General features: G+C 43.5%; 1 protein-coding gene across 1 annotated transcript in view; it reads left to right on the forward strand.

Moving 5' to 3' along the window:
* sardh (sarcosine dehydrogenase) overlaps positions 1-22,251 on the forward strand; it is a 149,750-nt gene that overhangs the window by 89,226 nt on the left and 38,273 nt on the right. Inside the window, exon 13 of the mRNA XM_061931931.2 lies at positions 20,213-20,296. Within this exon, the coding sequence (XP_061787915.1) occupies positions 20,213-20,296 (84 nt within the window). The remainder of the gene's footprint in view (positions 1-20,212; positions 20,297-22,251) is intronic.

Below are 22,251 nucleotides of genomic sequence, written 5' to 3' on the forward strand. Positions count from 1 at the left end.
GTAGGAAGGGAAAACTGGGTCAATGAGACTTGTCCCATCTGTAGGAAGAGAAAACTGTGTCAATGAGGCTTGTCCCACCTGTAGGAAGGGAAAACTGGGTCAATGAGGCTTGTCCCACCTGTAGGAAGGGAAAACTTGGTCAATGAGGCTTGTCCCACCTGTAGGAAGGGAAAACTGTGTCAATGAGGCTTGTCCCACCTGTAGGAAGGTGAAACTGGGTCAATGAGGCTTGTCCCACCTGTAGGAAGAGAAAACTGGGTCAATGGGGCTTGTCCCACCTGTAGGAAGGGAAAACTGGGTCAATGAGGCTTGTCCCACCTGTAGGAAGGGAAAACTTGGTCAATGGGGCTTGTCCCACCTGTAGGAAGGGAAAACTGGGTCAATGGGGCGTGTCCCACCTGTAGGAAGGGAAAACTGGGTCAATGAGGCTTGTCCCACCTGTAGGAAAGGAAAACTGGGTCAATGAGGCTTGTCCCACCTGTAGGAAGGGAAAACTGGGTCAATGGGGCTTGTCCCACCTGTAGGAAGGGAAAACTGGGTCAATGAGGCTTGTCCCACCTGTAGGAAGAGAAAACTGGGTCAATGAGGCTTGTCCCACCTGTAGGAAGGGAAAACTGTGTCAATGAGGCTTGTCCCACCTGTAGGAAGGGAAAACTGGGTCAATGAGGCTTGTCCCACCTGTAGGAAGAGAAAACTGGGTCAATGGGGCTTGTCCCACCTGTAGGAAGAGAAAACTGGGTCAATGGGGCTTGTCCCACCTGTAGGAAGGGAAAACTGGGTCAATGGGGCTTGTCCCACCTGTAGGAAGGGAAAACTGGGTCAATGAGGCTTGTCCCACCTGTAGGAAGGGAAAACTGGGTCAATGAGGCTTGTCCCACCTGTATGAAGGTAAAACTGGGTCAATCGGGCGTGTCCCACCTGTAGGAAGGGAAAACTGGGTCAATGGGGCTTGTCCCACCTGTAGGAAGGGAAAACTGGGTCAATGAGGCTTGTCCCACCTGTATGAAGGGAAAACTGGGTCAATGGGGCGTGTCCCACCTGTAGGAAGGGAAAACTGGGTCAATGGGGCGTGTCCCACCTGTAGGAAGGGAAAGGGTAGTTAGATAGTCCAAGGTGAGATAAGTGTGTGAATGGTAGTTAGATAGTTTAGCTTGCTAGCAAGCTAACGTGAGCATGATAATAGTTAGCTTGTGTCACTTACCAACTTATATGACTAAGGTTTATGGCTGGAGAATTAGAGATAAAAAGAGTACAACTAGCTAAAAAGTTAGCACTTTAATGTTAGCATGCTAGCTGTTAACAAGTGTTACATACCAAGTTATATGACTCTAAGGTAAACAGTTGCTAAAAAAGCTAGAACTTTAATGTTAACATGCTAGCATGCTAACGTAAACATGAATACAGTTAGCATGTTTCAAATACAAAGTTATATGACAGTGAGGTGTATGGCTGTGGAATTAGAGAAAAAAGAGTATCCATCCATCCATCCTCCTCCGCTCATCCGAGGTCGAGTCGCGGGGGCAGCAGCCTAAGCAGGGAAGCCCAGACTTCCCTCTCCCCAGCCACTTCGTCCAGCTCCTCCCGGGGGATCCCGAGGCGTTCCCAGGCCAGCCGGGAGACATAGTCTTCCCAGCGTGTCCTGGGTCTTCCCCGTGGCCTCCTACCGGTCGGACGTGCCCTAAACACCTCCCGAGGGAGGCGATCGGGTGGCATCCTGACCAGATGCCCGAACCACCTCATCTGGCTCCTCTCGATGTGGAGGAGCAGCGGCTTTACTTTGAGCTCCCCCCGGATGACAGAGCTTCTCACCCTATCTCTAAGGGAGAGCCCTGCCACCCGGCGGAGGAAACTCATTTCGGCCGCTTGTACCCGTGATCTTGTCCTTTCGGTCATAACCCAAAGCTCATGACCATAGGTGAGGATGGGAACGTAGATCGACCGGTAAATTGAGAGCTTTGCCTTCCGGCTCAGCTCCTTCTTCACCACAACGGATCGATACAGCGTCCGCATTACTGAAGATGCCGCACCGATCCGCCTGTCGATCTCACGATCCACTCTTCCCTCACTCGTGAACAAGACTCCGAGGTACTTGAACTCCTCCACTTGGGGCAGGGTCTCCTCCCCAACCCGAAGATGGCATTCCACCCTTTTCCGGGCGAGGACCATGGACTCGGACTTGGAGGTGCTGATTCTCATCCCAGTCGCTTCACACTCGGCTGCGAACCGATCCAGCGATAGCTGAAGATCCTGGCCAGATGAAGCCATCAGGACCACATCATCTGCAAAAAGCAGAGACCTAATCCTGCAGCCACCAAACCAGATCCCCTCAACGCCTTGACTGCGCCTAGAAATTCTGTCCATAAAAGTTATGAACAGAATCGGTGACAAAGGGCAGGCTTGGCGGAGTCCAACCCTCACTGGAAACGTGTCCGACTTATTGCCGGCAATGCGGACCAAGCTCTGACACTGATCATACAGGGAGCGGACCGCCAAAATCAGACAGTCCGATACCCCATACTCTCTGAGCACTCCCCACAGGACTTCCCGAGGGACACGGTCGAATGCCTTCTCCAAGTCCACAAAACACATGTAGACTGGTTGGGCAAACTCCCATGCACCCTCAAGGACCCTGCCGAGAGTATAGAGCTGGTCCACAGTTCCACGACCAGGACGAAAACCACACTGTTCCTCCTGAATCCGAGGTTCGAGAAAAAAGAGTAAAGTTAGAAAAAAAACGAGGCACGGAGAGGGAGGGGGGTTGATGTGTGGGGGTGCAGGGTTGGGGGGAGCGGGGTTTGGCGGTAGCGGGGGTGTATAATGTAGCCCGGAAGAGTTAGTGCTGCATGGGATTCTGGGTATTTGTTCTGTTGTGTTTATGTTGTGTTACAGTGCGGGTGTTCTCCCGAAAGGTGTTTGTCATTCTTGTTTGGTGTGGGTTCACAGTGTGGCGCATATTAGTAACAGTGTTAAAGTTATTTATACGGCCACCCTCAGTGTGACCTGTATGGCTGTGGACCAAGTATGCCTTGCTGTCACTTTCGCGTGCAAGCAGAAGCTGCATACAACATGTACCTGGACTGGCACACTGCCAATGCTGGTTGTAGAGAGTGCTAAATGCTGTGTCATCACAGTATGCCCTTATTATTGTTGATAGGGTGAAAATCGGAGAATGTTTGCCCCGGGAGATTACAGGGAGAGGCACTGAAATCCGGAAGTTTCCCGGGTAAATCGGGAGGGTTGGCAAATATGCAGCTGAGCCGCATCAGAGTGGTCAAAGAGCCGCATGCGGCTCCGGAGTCGCGGGTTGCTGACCCCTGCTCTAGGGTAAACAGTTGCAAAATTAGCTCAAAAAGCTAGCACTTTATTGTTAGCGTGTAAACATAAACATGCTAATGGTTGGTATTTCTTCTTACCCAGTCATGTGCTAGCTTCTTAAAATTAGCATGCCAGTACGCTAACATTAGCATTACAATGTTTCCAGCTAATATAACACTTTTTTTGTCTAATTCCGCAGCCATACACCTTAGAGTCGTATAACTTGGAATGTAACACATTTTAACTGTTAGCCTGCTAGCATGCTAACATTAGCACGCTAACATCAAAGTGCTAACTTTCCCCCCCTAATTTTACGCTTTTTTTGTCTAATTCCGCAGCCATACACCTTAGAGTCGTATAACTTGGAATGTAACACATTTTAACTGTTAGCCTGCTAGCATGCTAACATTAGCACGCTAACATCAAAGTGCTAACTTCCCCCCCTAATTTTACGCTTTTTTTGTCTAATTCCGCAGCCATACACCTTAGAGTCGTATAACTTGGAATGTAACACATTTTAACTGTTAGCCTGCTAGCATACTAACATTAGCACGCTAACATCAAAGTGCTAACTTTCCCCCCCCTAATTTTACGCTTTTTTTGTCTAATTCCGCAGCCATACACCTTACAGTCATATAACTTGGTATTTGAAACATGCTAACTGTATGCATGTTTATGCTAGCATGCCAACATTAACGTGCTAGCTTTTTGAGCTAAATTTGCAACCGTTTACACCAGATACATATAACTTATATAACTCTCCAACCACCCACTCAACTTCTTCTCCGAAATCACCACAACTGACCTATCCTCCATAACTTCTGGTATGAAAGCCTCCACCTGCATCCTCGACCCAATCCCATCCACTTTAGTCATAGCCTGCCTCCCCTCACTCTCACCTCTCATCACCACTATAATTAACTCCTCCCTATCCACTGGCTCTGTCCCTCCTGCCCTCAAGCTGGCTGCCATCACCCCCATTCTCAAGAAACCCGGTCTCGACCCCAACTCCCCCAACAACTACAGGCCCATCTCCAACCTCCCCTTCCTCTCTAAAATTCTCAAACGTGCAGTTGCCTCCCAAATCAAATCCCACCTTCACCACAATAACCTATACGAAAAGTTCCAATCCGGCTTCCGCTCACTCCACAGCACAGAAACTGCCCTCCTCAAGGTCACCAATGACATCCTCCTCTCCGCCGACTCTGGTTCCCTCTCCATCCTCATCCTCCTCGACCTCAGTTCTGCCTTCGACACCATCAACCACTCCATCCTCCTAACACGCCTCCACTCCTCCCTTGGTTTATCCGGCACTGCCCTCTCCTGGATGAAATCCTACCTCTCTGACCGTCAGCAATTCATCTCAACCAACAACTGCACCTCCTCCACTGCCCCAGTCACCCACGGCGTCCCCCAGGGCTCAGTACTTGGCCCCCTACTCTTCACCATCTACCTCCTACCCCTCGGTCAGATCCTCCGACACCACGGCCTTCAATTTCACTGCTATGCCGACGACACACAACTATACATTTCCACCACGACCATCACCACAGCCACCCACTCCACCCTCACCACCTGCCTCACAGACATAAAAACCTGGATGCAAAAAAAACTTTCTAAAACTCAACTGCAACAAATCTGAAATAATTATCATTGGCCCCGACTCCCTCACTCGCTCCACTCAGGACTTTTCATTAAACATCGACGGCTCCCTTGTCACTACCTCCACCCACATCCGCAATCTAGGTGTAATTTTCGACCCTACCCTTTCACTCCTCCCCCACGTAAACCACATCACCAAAACTGCATTCTTCCACCTCAGAAACATTGCCCGTCTCCGGCCCTCCCTCACATCCTCTGCTGCCGAAACCCTCATCCACGCCTTCATCTCATCCCGGCTAGACTACTGCAACAGCATCCTCTACGGCATCACTGGACACTCTTGGCCTCCCCCCTCTCACAAACGCCTGGATAAGGGACTTCCTAACGGACCGACTCCAGAATGTGAGACTTGGCCCGCACCTCTCATCCTCCCGCACGCTGAGCATCGGCTCCCCACAGGGCTGTGTGCTGAGCCCCCTCCTCTACTGCCTTTACACCCATGACTGCAGTCCGGCCCACAGTGACAACCTTACCGTCAAGTTTGCCGACGATACCACAGTGGTCGGGCTCATCTCCAGGGGTGACGAGGCTGCCTACAGAGAGGAGGTCCTGAAGCTGACGGCCTGGTCTTCGGAGAACAACCTCGCTCTCAACACCAGCAAGACCAGAGAGATCATCGTCGACTTCAGGAGGAGCAGCACCGACCCTGCCCCCCTCTACATCAACGGCGAGCGTGTAGAGAGGGTCCACACCTTCAGGTACCTTGGAGTCCACATCTCTAATGACTTCTCCTGGACAGTCAACACCACATCAATCATCAAGAAGGCTCAGCAGCGGCTACACTTCCTTAGAGTCCTCGGGAAGTACAACCTGAAGCCTGACCTGCTGCTGACCTTCTACCGCTCGTCCATCGAGAGCCTGCTGACCTACTGTATTACGGTATGGTACGGCAGCTGCACTGCAGCAGACAGGGAGAGGCTGCAAAGAGTGGTCAAGACGGCTCAGAAGATCATCGGCCGCCCTCTCCCCTCTCTGACGGACATCTACACCTCCCGCTGCCTCAACAGAGCCAGTGCCATCATCAAGGACAGCACCCACCCTGGCTCTGACCTGTTCCACCTGCTGCCCTCTGGGAAGCGCTACAGGTGCATTAAAACCAAAACAAACAGGCTAAAGAACAGCTTCTTCCCCAGGGCCATAACCATCCTGAACGGACTGCCCCATTGTCCCTCATAACTGCCTTCTCTTCGGTGCAATAACCCATTCCACCAACCACCCTGTTTTTGTTTTGTTTTTTCATGTATATATTAATTTCACACCATATTCATTGCACTTCTACATTTTTTTAAATTTGTATATATTTGCACATTGTTTTTCTAGCATGCACACATCGCACTGTATGGAATGGCCTCAATCTCGTTACCTTGCGTAATGACAATAAAGCTGATTCTGATTCTGATTCTGACCTCCAAAACCCTCAACAAACTGCAATACGTCCAGAACTCTGCTGCCCGCCTGCTCACCGGAACCCGCTCCAGAGAGCACATCACACCTGTCCTTCATGACCTCCACTGGCTGCCTGTCAAATACAGAATCACCTTTAAAATACTCCTCACCACCTACAAGGCACTCCATAACCTGGCACCACCCTACCTCTCTGACCTCCTCCAGCCACACGTCCCATCCCGTTCCCTCAGGTCTAGTGATGCCGGCCTCCTTGAGGTCCCCAAGACCAGGCGCCGAACCTGGGGCGACAGGGCCTTCTCCGTGGCTGCCCCCTCTCTCTGGAACGCTCTCCCCAGGCACATCAGAGATGCCCCCTCCCTCCCTACCTTCAAAGCCACCCTAAAAACTCACCTCTTCACATTAGCCTTTCCAAATTGACCCTGCCCTAGGTGTCTCTTATTTATTTATTTATTTTTATTTTTATTTATATATTTTTTTTCTAATAAAGTTGTTTTTATCGTTCCCCCCACACACACACATGTAAAGCGACTTTGGGTATTTAGAAAAGCGCTATATAAATCCCAGGTATTATTAACTTGGTATGTGACATTTGTTACCTGTTAGCATGCAAACAATAGCATGCTAGCAAGCTAACTTTTTCATCTAATTTGACACTTTTTTCTACTTCTGCAGCCGTACACCTGTGAGTCATATAACTTGGTATATGAAACATGCTGACTGTAATCGTGCTATCGTTAGCACACATGCTAAGTGATAGCATTTTCATGTAAACCTGCTAGTGTTTTAGGCTAGCTCTGTGGCTTGTTTTGTACAGTTTTACCTAAATGTGACGGCTTCAGACACCATCTAATACAGGTAAAAGCCAGTAAATTAGAATATTTTGAAAAACTTGATTTATTTCAGTAATTGCATTCAAAAGGTGTAACTTGTACATTATATTTATTCATTGCACACAGACTGATGCATTCAAATGTTTATTTCATTTAATTTTGATGATTTGAAGTGGCAACAAATGAAAATCCAAAATTCCGTGTGTCACAAAATTAGAATATTACTTAAGGCTAATACAAAAAAGGGATTTTTAGAAATGTTGGCCAACTGAAAAGTATGAAAATGAAAAATATGAGCATGTACAATACTCAATACTTGGTTGGAGCTCCTTTTGCCTCAATTACTGCGTTAATGCGGCGTGGCATGGAGTCGATGAGTTTCTGGCACTGCTCAGGTGTTATGAGAGCCCAGGTTGCTCTGATAGTGGCCTTCAACTCTTCTGCGTTTTTGGGTCTGGCATTCTGCATCTTCCTTTTCACAATACCCCACAGATTTTCTATGGGGCTAAGGTCAGGGGAGTTGGCGGGCCAATTTAGAACAGAAATACCATGGTCCGTAAACCAGGCACGGGTAGATTTTGCGCTGTGTGCAGGCGCCAAGTCCTGTTGGAACTTGAAATCTCCATCTCCATAGAGCAGGTCAGCAGCAGGAAGCATGAAGTGCTCTAAAACTTGCTGGTAGACGGCTGCGTTGACCCTGGATCTCAGGAAACAGAGTGGACCGACACCAGCAGATGACATGGCACCCCAAACCATCACCCAACCATGCAAATTTTGCATTTCCTTTGGAAATCGAGGTCCCAGAGTCTGGAGGAAGACAGGAGAGGCACAGGATCCACGTTGCCTGAAGTCTAGTGTAAAGTTTCCACCATCAGTATGGTTTGGGGTGCCATGTCATCTGCTGGTGTCGGTCCACTCTGTTTCCTGAGATCCAGGGTCAACGCAGCCGTCTACCAGCAAGTTTTAGAGCACTTCATGCTTCCTGCTGCTGACCTGCTCTATGGAGATGGAGATTTCAAGTTCCAACAGGACTTGGCGCCTGCACACAGCGCAAAATCTACCCGTGCCTGGTTTACGGACCATGGTATTTCTGTTCTAAATTGGCCCGCCAACTCCCCTGACCTTAGCCCCATAGAAAATCTGTGGGGTATTGTGAAAAGGAAGATGCAGAATGCCAGACCCAAAAACGCAGAAGAGTTGAAGGCCACTATCAGAGCAACTTGGGCTCTCATAACACCTGAGCAGTGCCAGAAACTCATCGACTCCATGCCACGCCGCATTAACGCAGTAATTGAGGCAAAAGGAGCTCCAACCAAGTATTGAGTATTGAACATGCTCATATTTTTCATTTTCATACTTTTCAGTTGGCCAACATTTCTAAAAATCCCTTTTTTGTATTAGCCTTAAGTAATATTCTAATTTTGTGACACACGGAATTTTGGATTTTCATTTGTTGCCACTTCAAATCATCAAAATTAAATGAAATAAACATTTGAATGCATCAGTCTGTGTGCAATGAATAAATATAATGTACAAGTTACACCTTTTGAATGCAATTACTGAAATAAATCAAGTTTTTCAAAATATTCTAATTTACTGGCTTTTACCTGTAAGTCCGGCGACCAGGGCACAGATAGCAGGCCCATCAAAATGTTCGACTTAATATTAATCTTGTACCACTCAAAAGTTTAGGGACACCTTGTTTACATGGGAGGGTGTGTCAAAACGTGAGAGTGCATTTTCCAGTATCTTCTTTATAGCACTCTTCTTTCTTGCTAACCAGCCTGCCGCCGCTGATGAAGCCTGAGCGCACGCTCGCCGTGAAACGGACCCTCGTGTAGCCCTAATCACGCGCCGAGGGCCAATCGCCTAGCAACCAGACCTTGCTGACGCCGTATTTTATTTCCAGCCCGGGGAAAATCACCTCCATTAGTTGCTAAACGAGTTGCTGACCACGTATCCGAGGGCGACTTAAAGCCGTTTCTCTGCAGCTAACGAGACGCTCTCGGGAGGCCGAACTGGGTTCTGCTTCACGCTCGCCAGCGCAGACGGTAAATATAGCCAAGTGTGGGAAGGTTTGGCAGCTCCGGTTCGCTGTGGGCGACTGTCACCTCCAGCAGGCGTCTTATTTTAGATCCACAACTTTACAATCGCTGGTTTTTATTTGAAAGCATAATCTGCGTCAGTGTTTCATAATCCATAGTTGGGTTACTCAGTTGTAATACACTTTCCCACCACTGGTGGCAGTAATGACAATATCAAACAAACAGAAGCTAAAATCATAGACAAGTTTAAGCGCAAAAATGACGACTAAAGTGGTGAATCTGTATTTTCATTTGCACTTTAATTTTATTGACAGTTTGTTTAAGAAACATGGAATACAAAAAATATTATTAAATGTTTCTATTATATTTTAATAATTAATGTATATCTAAAAAGTTAGGGGCTATATTTATTAAATATAATTACAATCTCCTGAGGCAGCGGACAAGTACCGACAGGCCAAGCGGTGTGCGGCTTCAGCGGTCGCAGAGGCAAAAACTCGGACATGGGAGGAGTTCGGTGAGGCCATGGAAAACGACTTCCGGACGGCTTCGAAGCAATTCTGGACCACCATCCGCCGCCTCAGGAAGGGAAAGCAGTGCACTATCAACACCGTGTATGGCGAGGATGGTGTTCTGCTGACCTCGACTGCGGATGTTGTGGATCGGTGGAGGGAATACTTCGAAGACCTCCTCAATCCCACCAACACGTCTTCCTATGAGGAAGCAGTGCCTGGGGAGTCTGTGGTGGGCTCTCTTATTTCTGGGGCTGAGGTTGCTGAGGTAGTTAAAAAGCTCCTCGGTGGCAAGGCCCCGGGGGTGGATGAGATCCGCCCGGAGTTCCTTAAGGCTCTGGATGCTGTGGGGCTGTCTTGGTTGACAAGACTCTGCAGCATCGGGGGCGGTACCACTGGATTGGCAGACCGGGGTGGTGGTTCCTCTCTTTAAGAAGGGGATCCGGAGGGTGTGTTCTAACTATCGTGGGATCACACTCCTCAGCCTTCCCGGTAAGGTCTATTCAGGTGTACTGGAGAGGAGGCTACGCCGGATAGTCGAACCTCGGATTCAGGAGGAACAGTGTGGTTTTCGTCCTGGTCGTGGAACTGTGGACCAGCTCTATACTCTCGGCAGGGTCCTTGAGGGTGCATGGGAGTTTGCCCAACCAGTCTACATGTGTTTTGTGGACTTGGAGAAGGCATTCGACCGTGTCCCTCGGGAAGTCCTGTGGGGAGTGCTCAGAGAGTACGGGGTATCGGACTGTCTGATTGTGGCAGTCCGCTCCCTGTATGATCAGTGCCAGAGCTTGGTCCGCATTGCCGGTAGTAAGTCGGACACGTTTCCAGTGAGGGTTGGACTCCGCCAAGGCTGCCCTTTGTCACCGATTCTGTTCATAACTTTTATGGACAGAATTTCTAGGCGCAGTCATGGCGTTGAGGGGATCTGGTTTGGTGGCTGCAGGATTAGGTCTCTGCTTTTTGCAGATGATGTGGTCCTGATGGCTTCATCTGGCCAGGATCTTCAGCTCTCACTGGATCGGTTCGCAGCTGAGTGTGAAGCGACTGGGATGAGAATCAGCACCTCCAAGTCCGAGTCCATGGTTCTCGCCCGGAAAAGGGTGGAGTGCCATCTCCGGGTTGGGGAGGAGATCTTGCCCCAAGTGGAGGAGTTCAAGTACCTCGGAGTCTTGTTTACGAGTGGGGGAAGAGTGGATCGTGAGATCGACAGGCGGATCGGTGCGGCGTCTTCAGTAATGCGGACGCTGTATCGATCCGTTGTGGTGAAGAAGGAGCTGAGCCGGAAGGCAAGGCTCTCAATTTACCGGTCGATCTACGTTCCCATCCTCACCTATGGTCATGAGCTTTGGGTTATGACCGAAAGGACAAGATCACGGGTACAAGCGGCCGAAATGAGTTTCCTCCGCCGGGTGGCGGGGCTCTCCCTTAGAGATAGGGTAAGAAGCTCTGCCATCCGGGAGGAGCTCAAAGTAAAGCCGCTGCTCCTCCACATCGAGAGGAGCCAGATGAGGTGGTTCGGGCATCTGGTCAGGATGCCACCCGAACGCCTCCCTAGGGAGGTGTTTAGGGCACGTCCGACCGGTAGGAGGCCGCGGGGAAGACCCAGGACACGTTGGGAAGACTATGTCTCCCGGCTGGCCTGGGAACGCCTCGGGGTCCCACAGGAAGAGCTGGACGAAGTGGCTGGGGAGAGGGAAGTCTGGGCTTCCCTGCTTAGGCTGCTGCCCCCGCGACCCGACCTCGGATAAGCGGAAGAAGATGGATGGATGGATGGATAATTACAATCAAAAGTAGGATACGTTTTATTACTAGTTTAGTGTTAATATTTAAAATGGAAAAGGTTAAATATATTTTTATTCTAAATCAACCATTTGCAACCCGCAGCTTGGTTTTTTATTGGCCCGTCACACATTTTCCAGACAAAAGAAACAAATTCCGGGTGAGAACACGACACAAAAAACAAACTAGGATATCATTTCAGGAGAAATTGCGTGTGGATGCTGAAATGCGCGAGCCTAACCTAAATGCTAACGTTAGCATGCCAACAACTAGAATGCGTCAAGTACTGAGTAATAAGACTATGAAGTGTTTGCATGGAAAATTAGCCAAAAAAAAGGTAGCGTGCTAAGAGTTAGCATCTGTCTAACAAAAAGTTGTACGACTATGAAGCGTATGCATGCAAAAGTGGCTGAAAAAAGTTAGCATTCTAACAGCTAGCATGTGTCAAGTATCAAGTAATATGACTATGAAGCGTAGGCCTGCAGACTTAGCTAAAACATGTCAAATACCAAGTTATAGGACTATGAAGCATGTGCATGCAAAAGTAATGCAAAACAAGTTATGCTAAGAGCTAGCATGCATGAGTTACCACATAATATGACTATGAAGCGTATGCATGTAACATTAGTTTAAAAAAAAAGTTAGCATGCTAACAGCTAACCTGCATCAAGTACCAAATAATGTGACTAAAAAGTGTATGCCTGCAGAATTAGCAACAAAAAGTTAACATGCTAACAGCTAGCTTGCGTCAGGTACCAAGTAATATGGCTATGAAGCATATGCATGCAAAATTAGCTAAAAAAAAAAAGGTAGCATGCTATCAGCTAGCATGCATCAAGTAATATGACTATGAAGAGTATACCTGCAGAATTAGCTAAAAAAAAAAGAAAAAAGTTAGCATGCTAACAGCTAGCTTGCATCTAGTACCAAGGAAGCATATGCATGCAAAATTAGCTAAAAAAGTTTGCATGCAAAAAGTTAGCATGTGTCAACTACCAAGTAATATGACTATGCATGCAAAGTTAGCTAAAAAAAAAGTTAGCATGATAACAGTTTGCATGTGTCAAGTACCAAGTAATGACTATTAATTGTATGCAAGCAAAATTAGCTTCAAAAAAAATGTTAACATGCATCAAGTACCAAGTAATATGACTATGAAGCATACGCCTGCAGAATTAGCTAAAAAAAAATGTTAGCATGCTAACAGCTAGCTTGCGTCAAATACCAAGTAATATGACTATAAAGCATATGCATGCAAAATTAGCTAAAAGAAAGTTAGCATGCTAACAGCTAGCATGCGTCAAGTACCAAGTTTCATTTGTAAATCCAACATTGAATTGCAATTACAGTTACAAGTTCCAGATACTAGATGGCAGTAGCGTATAGTTTACATATTAGCTCGTCAGCTCCGTCTCTGCTGAATCTACTCTCTTGTTGCGCCCTAAAAAGTGTCAACACTGTAAGTGAGGCACTTACGTGCATCTTATTGTACTTTTAACACTTTTAGAGGTGTCAATAATGCCAGGTGTAATCGCTAATGCTATTTATTAGCATGTCAACAGCAAAGCCAATGTATTTTAGCATCAAGCTAGCACATTTTTGGAAATGGAGCCTTACTTAAAAACCAAGGTACTGTAATATGGCATTGTTGGATTTGACTTACTTATGTGAAACCAAGGTACTATAATATGGCATTGTTGGATTTGACTTACTTATGTGAAACCGAGCTACTGTAATATGGCATTGTTGGATTTGACTTACTTATGTGAAACCAAGGTACTATAATATGGCATTGTTGGATTTGACTTACTTATGTGAAACCAAGGTACTATAATATGGCATTGTTGGATTTGACTTACTTATGTGAAACCAAGCTACTGTAATATGGCATTGTTGGATTTGACTTACTTATGTGAAACCAAGCTACTGTAATATGGCATTGTTGGATTTGACTTACTTATGTGAAACCACGGTACTATAATATGGCATTGTTGGATTTGACTTACTTATGTGAAACCAAGGTACTATAATATGGCATTGTTGGATTTGACTTACTTATGTGAAACCAAGGTACTATAATATGGCATTGTTGGATTTGACTTACTTATGTGAAACCAAGGTACTATAATATGGCATTGTTGGATTTGACTTACTTATGTGAAACCAAGGTACTATAATATGGCATTGTTGGATTTGACTTACTTATGTGAAACCAAGCTACTGTAATATGGCATTGTTGGATTTGACTTACTTATGTGAAACCAAGGTACTATAATATGGCATTGTTGGATTTGACTTACTTATGTGAAACCAAGCTACTGTAATATGGCATTGTTGGATTTGACTTACTTATGTGAAACCAAGGTACTATAATATGGCATTGTTGGATTTGACTTACTTATGTGAAACCAAGCTACTGTAATATGGCATTGTTGGATTTGACTTACTTATGTGAAACCAAGCTACTGTAATATGGCATTGTTGGATTTGACTTACTTATGTGAAACCAAGGTACTGTAATATGGCATTGTTGGATTTGACTTACTTATGTGAAACCAAGGTACTGTAATATGGCATTGTTGGATTTGACTTACTTATGTGAAACCAAGGTACTGTAATATGGCATTGTTGGATTTGACTTACTTATGTGAAACCAAGGTACTATAATATGGCATTGTTGGATTTGACTTACTTATGTGAAACCAAGCTACTGTAATATGGCATTGTTGGATTTGACTTACTTATGTGAAACCAGGGTACTATAATATGGCATTGTTGGATTTGACTTACTTATGTGAAACCAAGGTACTGTAATATGGCATTGTTGGATTTGACTTACTTATGTGAAACCAAGCTACTGTAATATGGCATTGTTGGATTTGACTTACTTATGTGAAACCAAGGTACTATAATATGGCATTGTTGGATTTGACTTACTTATGTGAAACCAAGCTACTGTAATATGGCATTGTTGGATTTGACTTACTTATGTGAAACCAAGGTACTATAATATGGCATTGTTGGATTTGACTTACTTATGTGAAACCAAGCTACTGTAATATGGCATTGTTGGATTTGACTTACTTATGTGAAACCAAGCTACTGTAATATGGCATTGTTGGATTTGACTTGCTTATGTGAAACCAAGCTACTGTAATATGGCATTGTTGGATTTGACTTACTTATGTGAAACCAAGCTACTGTAATATGGCATTGTTGGATTTGACTTACTTATGTGAAACCAAGCTACTGTAATATGGCATTGTTGGATTTGACTTACTTATGTGAAACCAAGGTACTATAATATGGCATTGTTGGATTTGACTTACTTATGTGAAACCAAGCTACTGTAATATGGCATTGTTGGATTTGACTTACTTATGTGAAACCAAGCTACTGTAATATGGCATTGTTGGATTTGACTTGCTTATGTGAAACCAAGCTACTGTAATATGGCATTGTTGGATTTGACTTACTTATGTGAAACCAAGCTACTGTAATATGGCATTGTTGGATTTGACTTACTTATGTGAAACCAAGCTACTGTAATATGGCATTGTTGGATTTGACTTGCTTATGTGAAACCAAGCTACTGTAATATGGCATTGTTGGATTTGACTTACTTATGTGAAACCAAGGTACTATAATATGGCATTGTTGGATTTGACTTACTTATGTGAAACCAAGCTACTGTAATATGGCATTGTTGGATTTGACTTACTTATGTGAAACCAAGCTACTGTAATATGGCATTGTTGGATTTGACTTACTTATGTGAAACCAAGCTACTGTAATATGGCATTGTTGGATTTGACTTACTTATGTGAAACCAAGCTACTGTAATATGGCATTGTTGGATTTGACTTGCTTATGTGAAACCAAGCTACTGTAATATGGCATTGTTGGATTTGACTTACTTATGTGAAACCAAGGTACTATAATATGGCATTGTTGGATTTGACTTACTTATGTGAAACCAAGGTACTATAATATGGCATTGTTGGATTTGACTTACTTATGTGAAACCAAGCTACTGTAATATGGCATTGTTGGATTTGACTTACTTATGTGAAACCAAGGTACTGTAATATGGCATTGTTGGATTTGACTTACTTATGTGAAACCAAGGTACTATAATATGGCATTGTTGGATTTGACTTACTTATGTGAAACCAAGGTACTATAATATGGCATTGTTGGATTTGACTTACTTATGTGAAACCAAGGTACTATAATATGGCATTGTTGGATTTGACTTACTTATGTGAAACCAAGGTACTATAATATGGCATTGTTGGATTTGACTTACTTATGTGAAACCAAGCTACTGTAATATGGCATTGTTGGATTTGACTTACTTATGTGAAACCAAGCTACTGTAATATGGCATTGTTGGATTTGACTTACTTATGTGAAACCACGGTACTATAATATGGCATTGTTGGATTTGACTTACTTATGTGAAACCAAGGTACTATAATATGGCATTGTTGGATTTGACTTACTTATGTGAAACCAAGGTACTATAATATGGCATTGTTGGATTTGACTTACTTATGTGAAACCAAGGTACTATAATATGGCATTGTTGGATTTGACTTACTTATGTGAAACCAAGCTACTGTAATATGGCATTGTTGGATTTGACTTACTTATGTGAAACCAAGGTACTATAATATGGCATTGTTGGATTTGACTTACTTATGTGAAACCAAGCTACTGTAATATGGCATTGTTGGATTTGACTTACTTATGTGAAACCAAGGTACTATAATATGGCATTGTTGGATTTGACTTACTTATGTGAAACCAAGCTACTGTAATATGGCATTGTTGGATTTGACTTACTTATGTGAAACCAAGCTACTGTAATATGGCATTGTTGGATTTGACTTACTTATGTGAAACCAAGGTACTGTAATATGGCATTGTTGGATTTGACTTACTTATGTGAAACCAAGGTACTGTAATATGGCATTGTTGGATTTGACTTACTTATGTGAAACCAAGGTACTGTAATATGGCATTGTTGGATTTGACTTACTTATGTGAAACCAAGGTACTATAATATGGCATTGTTGGATTTGACTTACTTATGTGAAACCAAGCTACTGTAATATGGCATTGTTGGATTTGACTTACTTATGTGAAACCAAGGTACTGTAATATGGCATTGTTGGATTTGACTTACTTATGTGAAACCAAGCTACTGTAATATGGCATTGTTGGATTTGACTTACTTATGTGAAACCAGGGTACTATAATATGGCATTGTTGGATTTGACTTACTTATGTGAAACCAAGGTACTGTAATATGGCATTGTTGGATTTGACTTACTTATGTGAAACCAAGCTACTGTAATATGGCATTGTTGGATTTGACTTACTTATGTGAAACCAAGGTACTATAATATGGCATTGTTGGATTTGACTTACTTATGTGAAACCAAGCTACTGTAATATGGCATTGTTGGATTTGACTTACTTATGTGAAACCAAGGTACTATAATATGGCATTGTTGGATTTGACTTACTTATGTGAAACCAAGCTACTGTAATATGGCATTGTTGGATTTGACTTACTTATGTGAAACCAAGCTACTGTAATATGGCATTGTTGGATTTGACTTACTTATGTGAAACCAAGCTACTGTAATATGGCATTGTTGGATTTGACTTACTTATGTGAAACCAAGCTACTGTAATATGGCATTGTTGGATTTGACTTGCTTATGTGAAACCAAGCTACTGTAATATGGCATTGTTGGATTTGACTTACTTATGTGAAACCAAGGTACTATAATATGGCATTGTTGGATTTGACTTACTTATGTGAAACCAAGCTACTGTAATATGGCATTGTTGGATTTGACTTACTTATGTGAAACCAAGCTACTGTAATATGGCATTGTTGGATTTGACTTACTTATGTGAAACCAAGCTACTGTAATATGGCATTGTTGGATTTGACTTACTTATGTGAAACCAAGCTACTGTAATATGGCATTGTTGGATTTGACTTGCTTATGTGAAACCAAGCTACTGTAATATGGCATTGTTGGATTTGACTTACTTATGTGAAACCAAGGTACTATAATATGGCATTGTTGGATTTGACTTACTTATGTGAAACCAAGGTACTATAATATGGCATTGTTGGATTTGACTTACTTATGTGAAACCAAGCTACTGTAATATGGCATTGTTGGATTTGACTTACTTATGTGAAACCAAGGTACTGTAATATGGCATTGTTGGATTTGACTTACTTATGTGAAACCAAGGTACTATAATATGGCATTGTTGGATTTGACTTACTTATGTGAAACCAAACTACTGTAATATGGCATTGTTGGATTTGACTTACTTATGTGAAACCAAGCTACTGTAATATGGCATTGTTGGATTTGACTTACTTATGTGAAACCAGGGTACTATAATATGGCATTGTTGGATTTGACTTACTTATGTGAAACCAAGGTACTATAATATGGCATTGTTGGATTTGACTTACTTATGTGAAACCAAACTACTGTAATATGGCATTGTTGGATTTGACTTACTTATGTGAAACCAAGCTACTGTAATATGGCATTGTTGGATTTGACTTACTTATGTGAAACCAGGGTACTATAATATGGCATTGTTGGATTTGACTTACTTATGTGAAACCAAGCTACTGTAATATGGCATTGTTGGATTTGACTTACTTATGTGAAACCAGGGTACTATAATATGGCATTGTTGGATTTGACTTACTTATGTGAAACCAAGCTACTGTAATATGGCATTGTTGGATTTGACTTACTTATGTGAAACCAAGCTACTGTAATATGGCATTGTTGGATTTGACTTGCTTATTTGAAACCAAGCTACTGTAATATGGCATTGTTGGATTTGACTTACTTATGTGAAACCAAGGTACTATAATATGGCATTGTTGGATTTGACTTACTTATGTGAAACCAAGGTACTATAATATGGCATTGTTGGATTTGACTTACTTATGTGAAACCAAGGTACTGTAATATGGCATTGTTGGATTTGACTTACTTATGTGAAACCAAGGTACTATAATATGGCATTGTTGGATTTGACTTACTTATGTGAAACCAAGCTACTGTAATATGGCATTGTTGGATTTGACTTACTTATGTGAAACCAAGGTACTATAATATGGCATTGTTGGATTTGACTAACTTATGTGAAACCAAGGTACTGTAATATGGCATTGTTGGATTTGACTTACTTATGTGAAACCAAGGTACTATAATATGGCATTGTTGGATTTGACTTACTTATGTGAAACCAAGGTACTATAATATGGCATTGTTGGATTTGACTTACTTATGTGAAACCAAGCTACTGTAATATGGCATTGTTGGATTTGACTTACTTATGTGAAACCAAGGTACTATAATATGGCATTGTTGGATTTGACTAACTTATGTGAAACCAAGGTACTGTAATATGGCATTGTTGGATTTGACTTACTTATGTGAAACCAAGCTACTGTAATATGGCATTGTTGGATTTGACTTACTTATGTGAAACCAAGGTACTATAATATGGCATTATTGGATTTGACTTACTTATGTGAAACCAAGGTACTATAATATGGCATTGTTGGATTTGACTTACTTATGTGAAACCAAGCGACTGTAATATGGCATTGTTGGATTTGACTTACTTATGTGAAACCAAGCTACTGTAATATGGCATTGTTGGATTTGACTTACTTATGTGAAACCAAGGTACTATAATATGGCATTATTGGATTTGACTTACTTATGTGAAACCAAGGTACTATAATATGGCATTGTTGGATTTGACTTACTTATGTGAAACCAAGCTACTGTAATATGGCATTGTTGGATTTGACTTACTTATGTGAAACCAAGGTACTATAATATGGCATTGTTGGATTTGACTTACTTATGTGAAACCAAGCTACTGTAATATGGCATTGTTGGATTTGACTTACTTATGTGAAACCAAGGTACTATAATATGGCATTGTTGGATTTGACTTACTTATGTGAAACCAAGGTACTATAATATGGCATTGTTGGATTTGACTTACTTATGTGAAACCAAGGTACTATAATATGGCATTGTTGGATTTGACTTACTTATGTGAAACCAAGCTACTGTAATATGGCATTGTTGGATTTGACTTACTTATGTGAAACCAAGGTACTGTAATATGGCATTGTTGGATTTGACTTACTTATGTGAAACCAAGGTACTATAATATGGCATTGTTGGATTTGACTTACTTATGTGAAACCAAGCTACTGTAATATGACATTGTTGGATTTGACTTACTTATGTGAAACCAAGGTACTATAATATGGCATTGTTGGATTTGACTTACTTATGTGAAACCAAGCTACTGTAATATGACATTGTTGGATTTGACTTACTTATGTGAAACCAAGGTACTGTAATATGGCATTGTTGGATTTGACTTACTTATGTGAAACCAAGGTACTATAATATGGCATTGTTGGATTTGACTTACTTATGTGAAACCAAGCTACTGTAATATGGCATTGTTGGATTTGACTTACTTTGTAGCTGACTGATAATTACAATCATTTTAAGATGCAACATCTAAAAGCTATTAGGGAACATTTGTGGATAAGTTTGTGTGTGTCCAGGTGCTGATGGAGCAGGGCTGCGTCTTCCAGGAGAGACACGGCTGGGAGAGACCGGGCTGGTTCACCAGGGATGGACCCGCTCAGGTGACCATCCAGACACATGATTAGGCACACCCTCACCATACAGACACATGATTAGGCACACCCTCACCATCCAGTACCACAGTGTAGACAGGACACATGATTAGGGACACCCTCACCATCCAATATGACAGTGTAAACAGGCCACATGATTAGGTACACACTCACCATCCAATATGACAGTGTAAACAGGCCACATGATTAGGTACACACTCACCATCCAATATGACAGTGCAAACAGGCCACATGATTAGGTACACCCTCACCATCCAATAAGACAGTGTAAACAGGCCACATGATTAGGTACACCCTCACCATCCAATAAGACAGTGCAAACAGGCCACATGATTAGGGACACCCTCACCATCCAATATGACAGTGTAGACAGGCCACATGATTAGGTACACCCTCACCATCCAATACGACAGTGTAAACAGGCCACATGATTAGGGACACCCTCACCTTCCAATAAGACAGTGCAAACAGGCCACATGATTAGGGACACCCTCACCATCCAATAAGACAGTGCAAACAGGCCACATGATTAGGGACACCCTCACCTTCCAATAAGACAGTGCAAACAGGCCACATGATTAGGGACACCCTCACCATCCAATAAGACAGTGCAAACAGGCCACATGATTAGGGACACCCTCACCTTCCAATAGGACAGTGCAAACAGGCCACATGATTAGGGACACCCTCACCATCCAATAAGACAGTGCAAACAGGCCACATGATTAGGGACACCCTCACCATCCAATAAGACAGTGCAAACAGGCCACATGATTAGGTACACCCTCACCATCCAATATGACAGCGTAAACAGGCCACATGATTAGGTACACCCTCACCTTCCAATATGACAGTGTAAATAGGCCACATGATTAGGGACACCCTCGCCATCCAATAGGACAGTGTAAATAGGCCACATGATTAGGTACACCCTCGCCATCCAATAGGACAGTGTAAATAGGCCACATGATTAGGTACACCCTCACCATCCAATATGACAGTGTAAATAGGCCACATGATTAGGTACACCCTCACCTTCCAATATGACAGTGTAAATAGGCCACATGATTAGGTACACCCTCACCATCCAATATGACAGTGTAAATAGGCCACATGATTAGGTACACCCTCACCATCCAATATGACAGTGCAAACAGGCCACATGATTAGGGACACCCTCACCTTCCAATAGGACAGTGCAAACAGGCCACATGATTAGGGACACCCTCACCATCCAATAAGACAGTGCAAACAGGCCACATGATTAGGGACACCCTCACCATCCAATAAGACAGTGCAAACAGGCCACATGATTAGGGACACCCTCACCTTCCAATAGGACAGTGCAAACAGGCCACATGATTAGGGACACCCTCACCATCCAATAAGACAGTGCAAACAGGCCACATGATTAGGGACACCCTCACCATCCAATAAGACAGTGCAAACAGGCCACATGATTAGGGACACCCTCACCATCCAATAAGACAGTGCAAACAGGCCACATGATTAGGTACACCCTCACCATCCAATATGACAGTGTAAACAGGCCACATGATTAGGTACACCCTCACCATCCAATACAACAGTGCAAACAGGCCACATGATTAGGCACACCCTCACCATCCAATATGACAGTGTAAACAGGCCACATGATTAGGTACACCCTCACCATCCAATACAACAGTGCAAACAGGCCACATGATTAGGTACACCCTCACCTTCCAATAGGAGAGTGTAAACAGGCCACATGATTAGGTACACCCTCACTATCCAGTACAACAGTGCAAACAGGCCACATGATTAGGTACACCCTCACCATCCAATATGACAGTGTAAATAGGCCACATGATTAGGTACACCCTCACCATCCAATATGACAGTGCAAACAGGCCACATGATTAGGGACACCCTCACCTTCCAATAGGACAGTGCAAACAGGC

This window comes from Nerophis lumbriciformis, linkage group LG39 (genome assembly GCF_033978685.3).
Source record: "Nerophis lumbriciformis linkage group LG39, RoL_Nlum_v2.1, whole genome shotgun sequence".
In the NCBI taxonomy this organism is placed as follows: Eukaryota; Metazoa; Chordata; class Actinopteri; order Syngnathiformes; family Syngnathidae; genus Nerophis; species Nerophis lumbriciformis.